The sequence below is a fragment of the Esox lucius genome, chromosome 3 (assembly GCF_011004845.1).
Source record: "Esox lucius isolate fEsoLuc1 chromosome 3, fEsoLuc1.pri, whole genome shotgun sequence".
NCBI classification, from domain to species: domain Eukaryota; kingdom Metazoa; phylum Chordata; class Actinopteri; order Esociformes; family Esocidae; genus Esox; species Esox lucius.
This window is the reverse complement of record NC_047571.1, coordinates 23,490,778-23,506,474: the sequence shown is the minus strand read 5'-3', so window position 1 is coordinate 23,506,474 and position 15,697 is coordinate 23,490,778. Positions and strand designations below refer to the sequence as shown.

Genomic DNA, 15,697 nt, shown 5'->3' with positions numbered 1-15,697 from the left:
ACAAAGGGAGACGCTGTGATGTAGCGCTGTGGTCGTCCTCCTGAGGGCTCTGTGGAACTGCTTTGTTTACATCACCAGAAGAACAGTATTAGGTTTGTTGTTATCACCATAGTTACCTCTCAGTCTAAAGCATTTTTTTTTTAAATATTGTTTTGAGTTATCTGATGTACTTCTGTAATTTTTTTTTTTTTAATATTCTGGTGAAAATGGGAATTTTACACAAGATGGCGCTCTTTATCTACTTTAGTTTTATGCCATAATTAATAGATAGGAAAAAAATTGACTTAAAGAAAAATAAGTTAAGTACTATACTATAAAACAGCTTGCTGGGGCCTCCTTACTTGCAGTGTTATGAGAGCTTAACGTTTAAGTCCCAAATGGCACCGTATTACCTAAATAATGTGCAACATCAGATCCTAAACTTACAGGCAATGGTTAAAACCAGTGCACTATATATGGACTATGGTTCCATTTGGGACACCTCCAAACCCAGATGTTTTGTACAGTTATTTACATTTTTTGTAGGTGTGCAATTTGCCCAACTCACTACTAGACCACTAGGCTTGGTCCTGACTTGCCTTTGGGAGCACAGCTATGGAGAAACTAGCATTTCCAAACAATCCATCCCAAATGGATCGTTTTAAGACTTAAAGGGATTGCTCAGTGATAATGTATGAGCTGTCTTACATTGTTATTACAACTCTTTAATGAAGGCGGCAATGTAGTATAGAAGTGGCATTCTTTAACAATATCAACAAGTTGTGTTCTGGCTCTGCAAAGTAATGCTGGATCATTTGTTTCCATTTATCCTTTGTAGTTGAATATTTATTTACAAACATCATTCTTATTTACTAGCGTGGGAGATGGCTAGCTATTACACCTTGTTTATATGATTTTACAAAATGGTCATTATTACATTTGCCTGGTATAAACATGCCCGGTTTTCAGTTTATATGTAGTAGGCGACACCTGACACATCACTGTTTAAAGAAGATAAATAATACAATATTTTATGGCTTTGTTAAAAAAACAATTCAAATGTTTTCTTTGAAATGCTATATTCTGAAACATGTATGGCAGTGTCTGTGTATGACCGTTGCATACCATGTTGCCAACAACAACAGTGTGACTGAACGTTTGTTCTTTGCATGAAACGAGACACTGTTCTCCTACCTCATGTTGTGATATAAAATATGTTTTTTAAGCAGAGGACACTGCGTCTTTAACTGTCGATCACAATTGATATTTACTAGTAAATGATGACATACCTGTACATGCTTTTAGCTAATACCTCAGTTGTATACGTAGTGTTCTGTTCTTTTTTTTTTCCCTTCTTCCTTATTTCAAGATCTTGTAAATATACTCTGTATAGACAATGAACTTGGATCAAATTCAAGTAAAGTTCTGTAGTGTCATTCTGGTGTCATGAATCATTTCTTGAGACTGCTGTACCTGAGTCCGTTTTTATATACACATAGTACAAAGTATAAACACGGGTACATCATAAAAATATCTAATTACGTAGAAAAATTTACCTCCATATCATGTAGATTGAAATCCATAAAGGTTAAATTGGTTAACATGGCAAGTGACAATATAATAGACTTGACAGACTTTGACTATAAAGCACATCAACGGAGTGGACCTCAAGACGTCTACCTGGTTAAATTGACTGTAAACTAGGTATATAATTGTTCTTTTCTGTAATATTGATTTGAGGGCGCACCGGTGTCCGATCCTCAGGGGCGCTGCAGCAGTCCATTTCCACCAGCGTCTTCCACCGCCAAATCTTCCCGTGACACAACTAGAAACTCCACAGGATTAACCCTCCAGAGGAGGCAGACATTGTTTTAAAACCGTCTATTCAGCACAGTACAACCCACTCAATCTGTACACCACACATTGTATTAAATTAAGTTGACCAAGGCACTCACTAATGAAGCACTTAATATTGGTGCTGTCAGCTTAACCCATATATAATTATACTTTTTTTAAGAACTAATGTTACACCCATGTTTTGTAATGTCCAATTTGCGATTATGGCCTTGCCTCATCGCAGTAACTCCACAGCTGGGACAAATGAATCGAAGATCAAGAGGTCTTTCCTCTGAAGGACACATTGCCAAGCTGTTCTGCTTTTCACCACACTACGCGCTCGATCAGTTTCGCTGTATATTTTCTGTCAATTTGCCATATTGTTTTTCTTCACACAGTATAACATGCAGCATTGGTGCTTTATGATCAATATTCAATTGTATATGTCCTGAGTTAAATCCATGCTTGCCACTTTTCTGTATCATGTATTCTTGCCTTGCATGCTAACAGAGTGACAAATTAGTATACATGTTGTTTCTTGGAGCAATAATTGATTGCATGAAGGGACCGTCACTTTATCTGTGGACAAACAAATAATCACCATTTGGCACCACACTACAACACAGCAAATTGTTTTCTAACTATATATTTCACACATTCAGATATGGCGACATACATTGTCATAAAATAGTCTATCAGGTCCATTTACCAGCATTTTGCCACATAGCCACCAAAGAAATAGAGCTGCCTGTCTCTTTCCTGATTTGCCTTGCATTCAAATTCAAGCCTTTAAGGTTAAGAATTAACTGAAATTTACATATCAGTCATCAGGCAAGGACCACACATTATTAAATGTATATTTTAGAATTATTTTCACTGGGGGAAAAATATATAAAAACTAATGATTTAAACACAATGATTGCACAAACAATTATTGTATAGGGGCTTTAAATGTCAGTTGAGAAGAATAGGTCCACCAGCACATTGACTTTCTACAGGACTCAGACTCCAGTTACAGAAGCCATCAGTGGTCACTGAACCCTGAGCTAGCTTTGGAGCCGGGCAGCGAACACACAATACAACACCAAGCAGGAAGCTATTGAGCAGACACAGCCAGGGAACGTTTAGCCCCAGGTATCCAGGAATCTCAACCTGGCAGACCAGGCAAACAATCAGAAAAACCAGGAACAGAGCCCACGTGTTGAGAAAAATCCATAACAATTGGTGGACTACCTCAGCTCTGCCCTGCCTGTCAGTGTAACTCCATAATAGAGCCCTCATTCTCACTAACACCCTTCGACCCTGGAAGCCTCTCATAGGGGACTCTGTGTGGCTATGAACATACACAAGAGCACAGGCCAAAGTCAGTAGCAGTGTTCCATCAACTCGACGGGTATGAGCACTAGTGAACACCCAGCAACGGTTCAGCTGGTAGGGAGACTGGTTCCCCAGCACTGGGATGAGCCCAGACCCCAGGATCACATAGACCAGGGCCACTATCCACAGCAGACAGACAGCTGTTAAGTAGGCAATCTTTAGTACCCACACTGGAGGCCTCCTCCTGACGCTGGATAATGTTGCCCCTGGATGAAGACGCTGACCTTGTGATAGCTTTGCATTTCCCAGACTAGTAGGTGAGGTGGGGATTGAGGGAGACAGGGATCTAAAACCTCCCCCCGGGGGACACTTCACTTCAGAGCAAGGAGATCTCAGAGTGGGACCAGGACCCTGGATCTTGTTGGTCCAGAAGTGGTCCAGTCCGGTCACCACCGCTACAGGCCAGAGGAGACAGTTGTAGGTGAAGCCGGCAATCTGGGCAAGCAGACAGATGTGGTGCCTGGTGAAGTGAAGGCCCAGGAGGGACATGTTTTCCTGTGTGTGATGGAGATATAGAAAATTAGGGGGATAAAGGGATAGAGAAAGTTTTTACTGTATTTCTACCAGACAACTGGAAGAAAAAAAACTTAATTCAATTTAAATATTACAATAACAGACAATGCTGAATTAAACACAATACAAAAGACAAAATCAATCAATAAAATCTATCAGCTGTACCTGGAAGTAAAGGGCTGACAGGAACAGGCTCAGCAGAGTGTCTACCAGGGTCAGAGAGAGGGAAAACACACCCAGGAAGCTGTGGTTCAGATAAGATCGGTGGAAGAGAAGCAGGGCCAAGCCCATCACAGCTTTCCCACCCAGACCCAGCAGGATTGAAGGGATGGACACGTCCATGATGAGTCCCGGGACAGATAAAGCTGTTTCCTTGGGGAAACTGGAGAGGGGCATATCCAGTTGTGGAAAGTGACTTTTTAAAGTGCTATTTAAGTATTTAGGGTTGGGGGGTGTATTTACTCAACTACAGACTAAATAAAATATATACTTTTTACCTCTCAGGTGCTTAACAGGTCCTGCCTACAGCCCCTGCTCTGGCAGACTCATTACACCCAAATTATGTTTGAGTGTTGAAGTGTGCTCCTGGTTCCTGGTTAAACAAGACAATTGGGTCATCTAAATTGTTTAACATAAATCATTTGAAAGGATTTATCGCATATACTTTTGATACATTTTTTTAAAACTTTCAAGTAGGATTTTATTGGATGATTTCAGGTTATGGTACTGCTGCTCTCAGGCACAATGCATCACAGAGTGCTGGACACAGTGCTTAGCCGTGGTATATTGGCAATACATCACAAACTGGAAGATGCCTTATTATGCTTATAAACTGGTTGCCAACATAGTTAAAGCAGTAAAAATGTATGTGATATCATAGCCTTAGTATGGTCTCATCAGCCAATCGGTATTCAGGATTCAAACCCTCAAGTAAGCAATAAGTCATGACGAGATGTTGCATATGGCTGATACACCACGGTTAAGAGCTGTTCTTAGGCACAATGAATGTCAGAGTGCCTGGACACAGCGCTTAGCCTGTGGTATATTGCTAACCTATCACAAACCCCTGAGATGTCTTACTGCACTTAAAGGCGAGTCACCAACGCATTAGAGCAGTACAAACTGATGTGGATGTCAGTGATCCCGCAAAAGGTGTTCAGTTGCAAAATCACACTGCCAAACACCACTTCAAATCTTTTGTATAATTTGACATATTTATTTCTGTATTCTCTGTGTTGGTTTTAAGAACTTGATAGCATGGTATCCAATAACCTAATAAACTTGATATTTACTTCAATACTTGATTTTCTTTGTTTTACTCAGACACAAAAACCCATACTGTAGAGCCAATTGGCCTACTTTTCAATTATTACCCATATAATCTTTTTAAACTATATTCCTATCAATGACATAGGTTTTTATTGTTTATTGGGGGCATCAGGGTCAATGGATCCCAGGATTTTCACTATTTTCCAGGGGGGTCACATTGACCTGTCTGCAATATTTGTTTACCTCCCTGCTTTTGAGTATTTCCAAAAACATGTGAGTCAACGGCAGTGTCCTGCAAACAAGCTCCAGAGCCCCAAGCCTCACAGTAGACGTGTTCACACTCCTCCTCCGTCCAGGGCTAAGCAAATGTTCACACTTACATATTTTCATGTGGGCTAGCACCACCCTTAGCCTAGGGCTAACTAGCCCTGGAGCTGGGTTAGCAGCGACTTTTTAAGGGCTTGCCCAACAAACACAGCAAGAATTTAACCAGTGTGAGATCACGATCAAGAACAAAACCATAGAACATACTAGTTTAGTAGCTTACTATATACTAAACATTACATACTTGTTGTACGTAGTATGCGATTTGAGATGCACTCTTGGAGGCGAACATTTTGCCTAGTCACACTGCCTAGTGGACGCACCTTCTACTACTTTTTTCCCTACTTCAAATACGTTGTTGTACCGAGCCGTAGGCCTGCACTAGCTGGCTAGCTACAGGACCTAGCAAATGTGAACGTCCACATAAACACAACAAATAGTGTACACGCCCACAAGCCATGAACAAATCAAGCGAAAAGCATGTGGACACCCACGGTTTTAACTGCTATGCAGCCTATTGAATAAATTACTTCAAATGCATACGTTTGTCTAATCACAAAGAAGGAAGCTGGAATGAAAGTTGCCTCAGATATTCCAACACAATTCTAACATAAATATACTATTTTTATAGCAACGACAACTTCAGATAGCAACCGAAAAGCAGGTTGGCCCTGTCAACTTACCGATTAGCTTTACAATTCGGTAGTAGTTGTAGATATATTGATTGTATAAATTATTGAACTGTTGTAAGCAATGAAGCAAAATATTAAGTCTTTGTAACATGAGCTAAAACTGAAGGTGCAAGTAGGAAATCCTGTTCAAGCTGTGGCCGGGGATAGAAAGATTGTCTTTTGACAAACAGGAAACAGGTTAACGATACACACATAGTCTGGAACTGAGTTCAGAATAGAGAGACAGAAAACCACAAAGGGCAAAGATGACGCTTGGGGCTGCATTTACACATATAAGGTATAGAACATAAATTGGACCAATGGCACACTTGCTTTGCTAACTTAACACCACTATCTTTTGGGCGTATTTGAAGTATAAATAATGCTGTATGACTGTTGATCTTTGGACATTGTGCGGCGACACTTGTCTCCAGAAGCTTCTGTAATAAATGGATATACGATATGATAATTGACCTGACTCCTGGTGATTTATTCTCCTTTCCAACAAACCAACTTGGGGAAGTGTTAGACTTCAACATAGTGTAGTCTGCTGTGTTTGCGCGCAGATGCAACATTAATTGCAAGTTGAAATTTGGACTTATTGGTTCTCGCAAGTAGGGTTGTCACGATTATGAAATTTTTGTTTTAATGTCATGTAATGACTTTCAATTATGTAATGTTTTAATTGTGTTAATTAATTGTATATACTGTACATGTTATGCCACACGTGGTGGATCCGGAAACGATTCTTCTGATTTGTGGCGTTTGCGCAATTGAGCGCCACCTTTCTGGAGCAAATCTCTTTCAATTTGTCTTAAAACCAAAATGCGCCCATTGTTGTGCTGTTCTGTAAGTAAATCAATGTTGTTAACGTTTGCTGTTCACAAAACGCAACCGCAAAGCAATGACAATAACATTTCGCTGCACATCGTGAAGCATCCTAACTTATGGAAACGGACATAATATGCGTGGTATTTGTTGAGATGTTTCTAACATTTGCCTAATAAAAACCTTATTCAGATTGGAAAAATATCATTTTGGAATCAAAATGTTGTGCAAAAAGATCGTTGTCTATAAAATTGCGATCTGACTCAAATAAGCAAGGGCGTTTTTAGGATTGTAGTTCTGGAGGGGCTGGGGGGGGGCTCAGCCCCCAAAATTGGCCATGGGCATGTTTCCCGTGCCTGTAGTGAAGGGGGGAGTGTTCCCAGAAATTATTCAAAGCTGTTAAACAGCTTAGTTTTGAACAGTACATGTTGAGGAGAGAGTATCATAAGACACAGCAACAAAAATGATGTATAATGCTACACCTTAACATTATGCCAGGTGACTCTGACAAGCAATCCACAACTATTTGTTTTGAATATTTCAACTATAATATAACTAAGCATTAATTCATAGTGAATGTTCATGAACACTTATATTTGACCACTTATATCTGAAATGTTTCATGAATAAAACTAAATTGGCCATTAGTGGTGTCAAAAACATATAAATGAACTTGACATATATTAGCAAATAACTTTTGAGTAAAAAAAATCTGAAGTTTACAAGTTTGCAAATGTTGCAATAATACTTTCACTGTAATGAAAATCAAAGCAAAAGCCAACTGAAAAATAAAGCAAGCAAACCAAGTCACCAAAAAAGGTGGGACATACTCAAAATCCAAATCATTGTTCTTTAAAATAAAATAAAAATGTAATACTTAAGACATGTTTCATTTAAAAATTTCAACTGCAATGATATATTACATGATATTATTAATTCGACAACGCACAACAACAAGGAAAAACATTAATCTCATACCTTTTTCCAAGGTAAATGGGATCACCCATGAACCCATGAACAGCGGTACTCTGCCCGTGAACAGCTGTGTTCTCTGCACACACACGTTTTTATTCCTAACAAGATTGTGCTTCATGTGTTTCCACCAGTCTGGACACTGATCAGGGAACAGTTTTCCAAGTTGAAATGAGGGTTGCGATGGTAAATTTAGGGGTGCTGATGCCCCTCAAAATAGGGTCTAACAACGCCAATGCAAATAACCACAATCAGGCATCTATGTAATAACTGCAATAGCCCTACTCTCAAGTAGAAAGTCAAGTGGCATTGCCTCTCATTATTGCTTAAATGGTAAAATGGTCTGGTATAGGCTACATTACAGTTCTCTAGATTTTTGACCAATCATGAGGCTTCCTGGCTAAACACCAGCTAACCCAGGGTTTATCAATCCTGATCCTGGGGACTGCAAGGGGCACTTGTTTTTACACTAGCCCTCACACACCTGATTCAAATGTTGCCCTACCACTTACTTGATCGACGTAAACAACCTACTGTGAAGTCTTTAATTTGAATCAGGTGTGAGTGCTAGGGCAAAAACAAACACGTGCACCCCTTGGGGTCCCCAGGATCAGGATTGAGAAACACTGAGCTAACCTAACTTCCTTTCTTGTAAGCTATAATTACATTAGTGTTACCTTGCCAAGTAGATGTTGTAGTACCAAGTGTTTTAACACATGTACACATGATTTTAAAGAGGCTTTTTCATGGGTTATAAAATTTTTTTTTTAAAGTAACTTGATAGTTTTTTATGAAATAATTTTTCCATTGACTTTTAAAAGTAGGGCTATTCTTTTTTATGTAAAAAATGTGTGGATGAAATACAAAACAAAGTAACTATGTACTGAAAATGAAAATCAATATTTTTCTCAAAAGATGTAGTGGGTAGCCATTAAAATGTTTCAACTTCAGTTCTGAGAAATAACGTTAGACTACACAGTTAGTTTCTCATTTCAAAGAGCATCAAAAACTGATGCCATGGAAGTGTTGCCAGATTTCATACAGCCAATCACCTGAGGTCACTACAAATAAAATGCTCAAATTGAATTTTTTCTATATAACCCCATCTGTAAATCAACCTGCCCAAGCCATTTCTTGTCTGCACACCGTCATTAAAAAAGTTCAGTTGTTTGGGAAAATGTCCCGTCTGGTAATGGACCGTAAGTCTGTTAATTTCGCAACTGTAATAGCAAAATTATGTTTGCACTCTGATTTCAAGATTAAAAGAAGGCCGTGTCTACTCTTGACACTTACATGCACCTTCAGAACGTTGATGTGGGAGACTCAAAGCACCATGTGTGAAGCCATGTGGCATAATCCTTGTACTGTGAATGACCCAACTGCTATGTTGCAAAGTTTTCTGCGACCAGTATAGGTTTTTGGCAAAAACTCAAAGGACATAGTGTTATTTTGTGTTTCCTTAAATGTGATTCTACTGTGGCAATTGGTTACTAACCTTTTAAATTATATTCCTATGACATAGGTTTTTATTGTTTATTGGGGGTGTCAGGGTTATTGGATTCCAGGATATTCACTATTTTCCAGGGGGGTCACATTGACCTGTCTGCAATATATGTTTACCTCCCTATCATTACACAGATGGACCTTACAGGTACAGGAGATAAAAGCCAACTCAAGAAAATTGTGGTTTTGTCACGCAACACCTTTACATTCTCCACAGGTCCATAAATAAAATAAAACAATACTTTTTCCCTGTATACTTTCATTATATTTGTGATAATCACAGCACTGCACTGTCCAACAACAACAAAACAACAATCCAGAAAGAGGACAACACAAAGAACACTTACATATGGAACTTACAATAGGTGATTTAAATGAGGTCCGTCCGTGGGGTGCATTGCTACATCTAATTTTGGTTTGTGTGTCATTCTGGCTAAGCTTAAATGTACTTAACAAATAAAGGAGATTTTGATTAAAAATTAAGGAGGCAATTAAAATGTTTAATTGACAACTTGTCTGTATGAGAATCTAGCACTAGACTATTAACCCATATGAGTTTCTAACTCATCACCATCTGCGCTAAGCATATTGAAGTCAATTATATTAGACTTATCCTTCACTTGGCTGTTGCTTACAGTGGGACTACTTATAAAGAATTTGTCTTTCCAAGTCCATTTTTGAACCAATTAGAATTTTTGTTCAGACAATCGATTCCCATGTGTCCCCATTTATTTGAGTGTGGGGTGACATGCACAAACAACAACCTGTCTTTTAGATATTGTGACCATGTTGCAATCCAACTTAATATCCTGTTTTGAAAACAGCAAGGGCTGAAATCTTGACAAGGGTGAAATAAAATACATTTTTGCAAAAGTGATGCAACAAACAAGTCTAACAGTGATATAAAATTAGCTTTAGCTTTCGACTGGACCCCATGTAATTGGAACCTTTCAGTATCATTGACATTTTGGATGATTCCCCGTGGTAATAGAAAAGTCCTGATCCAGGCGATCTTATTTAAAATGTTGTTCAAAAGTTCAAAATCAATAAGCCTTCTTCGGTAGATTGCAGATAACTTAATTTTCCTCACCCACTGAAAGCACACACAGGGAAGTGCCTTTATTTCCTAGTTTGAGCCAGCGCTTTCTTAAAATGCAAGCACACAGTGAAGGCTCTGTGCATAATGTTGCCCTGGTCATTATGCAAAGGGTATGTTGGCTCCATGCAGTGTTTATAAAAAATATATTAACAAAATAAAATGCTGTCTAATCTAATCTATAGCTAAAATGTCAGTGTTTCCTTTCATCAAACTTCTGTATTCCTAAGGCCCTATAATCCCAGGGCCTTTGGTAATCTAAATTTTGTATCTGATGAGGAAGAATCTAAATTTCACATCTATGTATTTTTTGTTTCATTTCCGTGTTTCCATTGACAGGATATCAAGCACAAGTGGCTAGGGAGAAAGGTACGTAAAGGGAGACAGGGAGAAAGGGCACGTACATTGGGCCAAGCCAGGCATGAACCCCCATTGCCAGGGGGCATCTGGGGTTCATTCAGGAACATAGACCACTTCAACAGATTTCTGCACTGTCTACATGTTTAAATGATATGAATATCCTGATAAGTGATTAGATAACCGCCGACACTTTTTCTTACATATACAGTAATTGACTTGTATTTTGGTAAGTTTTCTCAAGCCTTAAAATAACCTGACTAATTTATGTACAAGACCAACTGCTGCAATGGTTGTTTTGTTTTTTATATGCAAACCACTTCCTGTGGGCCTTCATGTGACTGGTGTGCACTGTGTGGACCAGACAACACATTTTCTGAGCAAAAATACTAACCTTATTAATTAAATGTAACTACATTTACATTTATGTGCAGTAAATAGAAATAGAAATACTAAAACAAACAAATGCAGCTCTTCACTGTATTTCCAGTTGTTTGTTTTACATGACTGAAGCTGATAAGCATTGGATAAATCCAACACCGAATAATATCTGTTTCCATCTGCTATTTGTTTCCTGGGCCCTAGCTTCTCAGTGCCCTATGTTGTTGCAGACATGCAGTTAATATCATTAGAAAGCAGAAATTAACTATTAACTATTAGATAGGAACTATTAGATACCCTGCAATTGGTTCATGTTCTTCTTTTCGGTTTGTATTTCTGTTCTGAAATCTAGCGCAACATCAGTTGTTTCATTTGAATACCAAGTTCCAGAAAAAGGTGGGCTTTAAGAAACAGGTTGTATGTACATGTCACTGTAATTTCCAAATTTTTTCTTTGTATACTTAGGTCGTAAAACTCCCAATCAATGTGCTTAATTATTGCAATTATGTCCTCATTTGGTAAAAGAAACAGAATAATAAATGCAACAAATGAGTGTCAACTTTGATCTAAATTTAGGCTACTAAATAAGCACCTATATGAAAGGTAAATGTATTCTGTTTGGAATAGGTGACATGTTTTTTGGCTAAGCGGTCCCCTCCCCACTTGTGCTTCAGTTCCTTGAGGAAGCATTGAAACAACTTGTTTGAAATACATTTTCCTTGGAGCAGTTGGTTAACAGTGAACTATCTAAAGATGTTGCAGCTCTCTAGCTACAATTTCCTGGATAACCAGATGATTTTCTCAAGCCAAAGACAACACTATGTGTCCACAAATATATGCTTATAATGAACCACAGAGCAATTCTTTAGTGTGAGATTAGGGCTGCCCATCCCTGTTCCTGAAGATAAAGCTTTCAGGATAATAATTCTCTATGACCTGGATTGGGCAAACAAATATACCTATAGTATGCTTTAGCCTACTTCCTGAACAAACAAAGGCATTTCAAATCAATAAAAGCATTAATTTACCTTTTGCTGATGTGTTCTGTAGGTTTATACAGCCATGACCCTCTCCCGTGTTTCCCATATAAGTTTTAAGGACGTGTAAGTGGAGAATGGAAATGTTGATATACTTCATGTTTTTGAAGAGCAGGCTAACAGGATTGCCCAACAGTTAGACACTAGAGGAAGTGTTCAGAAGAGAAAAAAACTATGTTACATAAACGGAATAGAGTGTTTCTTAATTTGTCAGTAGAGAACAAGATTCACAGGTGCACATTTCAAATGGAACTAAAGATATAGGGATTAAGGGCCATGCAGATGTGTGTTCATGACAGTATATCTACTGGACAGATACTAAAGCAAACTGGCCTAACAATGGGATTTGCATTTGTCCATAGAAACTATAACGTTGTTCAAGTGCCCTATTATTCCCCTCTTTTTGGGTTTGGTATTTGTATACTGAATTTTTATTTTTTTATTTAACGATCTGTATTCAATGTAGCATGAGATGCATTGCAAGTCTGGTGAATGTGTATTCATGATCTTCACGAAATTCAACAAGAACAACGCTGATGTAACTGATTTAATTTCCGAAAAGTTTCTAGTTTGTCACATTCATATTATGTCAGCATACTTAACAACCTAAGTATAATAAAACTTTTATGGAATCAAATAAGATTAATTCACCAAACTAGCAATTATGTTACCCTGACTGAATTTGAAACTCTTGATAGCCATAAAAAACCTGCCCTCTTGAAAACTCCTAGTTCTCTGTGGTCTAGTAATGGGTAATTCGGACACAAATGTCTCTTTTCAAACAGATCATTCTGGTGATTACCACTAAGTTTACTGCACCTGAAAGACGATTTCAACATCACACATGCAGCACTGTGATGCCTTTGGACAGGGCATTGGGACTGTAGAGCTTTTTTTTTGTAATTATTTAAATCTGTGTTTACTGGATTAAGTAACACATTACAAGATCATGATCTTTGATGGAGGAAAATTTACATTGGATTTGTGTTTATTTACTTTTTACCAGTGCATTCCATAATCAACAGAATAATGTCTGGTATTTAGCTATTTCATATTGTTTTTAATAGACACAAACCAAATGTATGTACTGTAGGTTCCGTCAGAGACTGCTAACATGTAATTACTTCCACTTTTCAATGTATTAGTTACTAAACATGCAGCCTTCATGCTTCTCATTTTTAAATGAATAACCTTGTGAAGTTGTGAAACAGTGAAAGAGTATGTTAAATATCCAACAACAAGTGAGTCAACGGCAGTGTCCTCCAAACAAGCTCCAGAGCCCCAAGCCTCACAGTAGATGTGTTCACTCTCCTCCTCCGTCCAGGGCTAAGCAAATGTTCACACTTACATATTTTCATGTGGGCTAGCACCACCCTTAGCTATTTAAGTATTTAGGGTTGGGGGGTGTATTGGATGATTTCAGGTTATGGTACTGCTGCTCTCAGGCACAATGCATCGCAGAGTGCTGGACACAGTGTTTAGCCGTGGTATATTGGCAATACATCACAAACTGGAAGATGCCTTATTATGCTTATAAACTGGTTGCCAACATAGTTAAAGCAGTAAAAATGTATGTGATATCATAGCCTTAGTATGGTCTCATCAGCCAATCGGTATTCAGGATTCAAACCTATCACAAACCCCTGAGATGTCTTACTGCACTTAAAGGCGAGTCACCAACGCATTAGAGCAGTAAAAACTGATGTGATGTCAGTGATTCCGCAAAAGGTGTTCAGTTGCAAAATCACACTGCCAAACACCACTTCAAATCTTTTGTATAATTTGACATATTTATTTCTGTATTCTCTGTGTTGGTTTTAAGAACTTGATAGCATGGTATCCAATAACCTAATAAACTTGATATTTACTTCAATACTTGATTTTCTTTGTTTTACTCAGACACAAAAACCCATACTGTAGAGCCAATTGGCCTACTTTTCAATTATTACCCATATAATCTTTTTAAACTATATTCCTATCAATGACATAGGTTTTTATTGTTTATTGGGGGCGTCAGGGTCAATGGATCCCAGGATTTTCACTATTTTCCAGGGGGGTCACATTGACCTGTCTGCAATATTTGTTTACCTCCCTGCTTTTGAGTATTTCCAAAAACATGTGAGTCAACGGCAGTGTCCTGCAAACAAGCTCCAGAGCCCCAAGCCTCACAGTAGACGTGTTCACACTCCTCCTCCGTCCAGGGCTAAGCAAATGTTCACACTTACATATTTTCATGTGGGCTAGCACCACCCTTAGCCTAGGGCTAGCTGGCCCTGCTCTGGAGCTGGTTTAGCAAGGAATTTTTAAGGGCTTGCCCCAGAAACACAGGGACAAAATTACCAGTGTGAGATCACGTTCAAGGACAAAACCATAAAACATTCATTGTCCAATCACAAAGCCTGACCTTTCACTTGCAATTTTTTTTCAGATGCTTTGGTACTATTTACACAATTATGTTTTTTTAACCACTCTTGGTACCCAAAACACAACAAAAGACCCTTTTTAACAACTTTAAGTACATCAGACATTGACTGAGTACAAAAATATCTAGAAAATCCTGTTTCACATTGAAAACAATATGTTCATACAAACAATCACTTTTGATAAGATACTCTTCTCTGTTGTTAAAATACATTTACTATCACTACGCTCATTGTTCCCAATTGATCATTACTCAACCATTTGGTGAAGAAACGTAATGTATTTTACATTGTTTTGCCTACCAAGTTCAGATTGAAAAGTACAGAATAGTTACTGCAGTTTGGTTTGGACATAGATCTAGCAAATATGTCAAAATAATAAAGGTTGACTAGTCACCTTCTCTGCCTTGTGTTCATATTTTCACGTCGCCGTTTTTCTCTTTCTTGGCGTAGTTTTAGCAAAGTTGTCAAAGCAAATACCGACAGACTGGTCACCTTAATCAACCGACGTCAAGAAGTCGTTGATTGAATCGTGGTAATGTAACAGTGATCGCGTGTCAGCGATGTAGTAACATTATTCGCGTGCCGGAGTGAACGTAACATTGTTTCTTGTCATAGACAGAATGTATAATGGTCTGGTCTCGTATTTGTCCGTTAGTCCAGGGCTTAGGAATTCAAGTGTGAATCCCAGACTGAGTGTCAGTTCCTGGATGATGAAGGTTGACTGGCCCTCACATTCTCCAGACCTGTATCCAACTGAGAACCCCTGGGACGTTATAAATCGGTGCACCTGACGCTGCCAAGTAGCGCCACAGACTGTCTAGGAACTCCCTGATGCCCTGATACATATATGGGAGGAGATCCCGCAGGACACCTTCCGCTATCTCATCAGGAGCATGCCCAGACGTTGTCGGGAATGCATGCGTATAAGCTATTAAAACGGTCAGTGGCAAAAGCCATGCAGTAGATGCTATTTGTGGTGGAATAAGAAACGTTGGTCAATTTAACCCAATGCTTAATTATGTCTAGCTAAATATTAAAACTTGCCGTGATATTAAATCGCGACAAAATGATCTGATGTTGAGACGCAATGTTAAGACAGTATGTCCCAATACAGGAATACTAACTCACTAT

At 38.5% G+C, this 15,697-nt stretch overlaps 1 protein-coding gene across 6 annotated transcripts; it reads right to left on the bottom strand.

Annotated features, from left to right (window-relative positions):
- Positions 1–1,318: 1,318 nt before the first annotated feature.
- gpr160 (G protein-coupled receptor 160) lies at positions 1,319–15,412 on the bottom strand. 6 transcript variants are annotated; one of them, XM_010891444.3, is made up of 5 exons: positions 14,961–15,411; positions 12,135–12,286; positions 4,203–4,297; positions 3,871–4,087; positions 1,319–3,687 (listed from the first exon to the last, which is right to left on the bottom strand). In XM_010891444.3, the coding sequence occupies exons 4-5, from the start codon at positions 4,045–4,047 to the stop codon at positions 2,770–2,772; spliced, it is 1,095 nt and encodes a 364-aa protein (XP_010889746.2). In that variant the 5' UTR covers positions 4,048–4,087; positions 4,203–4,297; positions 12,135–12,286; positions 14,961–15,411; the 3' UTR covers positions 1,319–2,769. The 6 variants fall into 6 exon arrangements, with proteins under 6 accessions (XP_010889746.2, XP_019899509.2, XP_010889763.2 ...); XM_020043950.2 differs by lacking the exon at positions 4,203–4,297; XM_010891461.3 differs by lacking the exon at positions 12,135–12,286.
- Positions 15,413–15,697: the final 285 nt, after the last annotated feature.

Coding starts and splice junctions, on each gene's coding strand:
- gpr160 (XM_020043932.2), bottom strand. CDS start 14,980: ATGAACACAAGGCAGAGAAG. Junction 4,088..14,960: donor ATGAACACAAGGCAGAGAAG/GTGACTAGTCAA, acceptor GCCCCTCTCCAG/TTTCCCCAAGGAAACAGCTT. Junction 3,688..3,870: donor TGTCAGCCCTTTACTTCCAG/GTACAGCTGATA, acceptor CATCACACACAG/GAAAACATGTCCCTCCTGGG.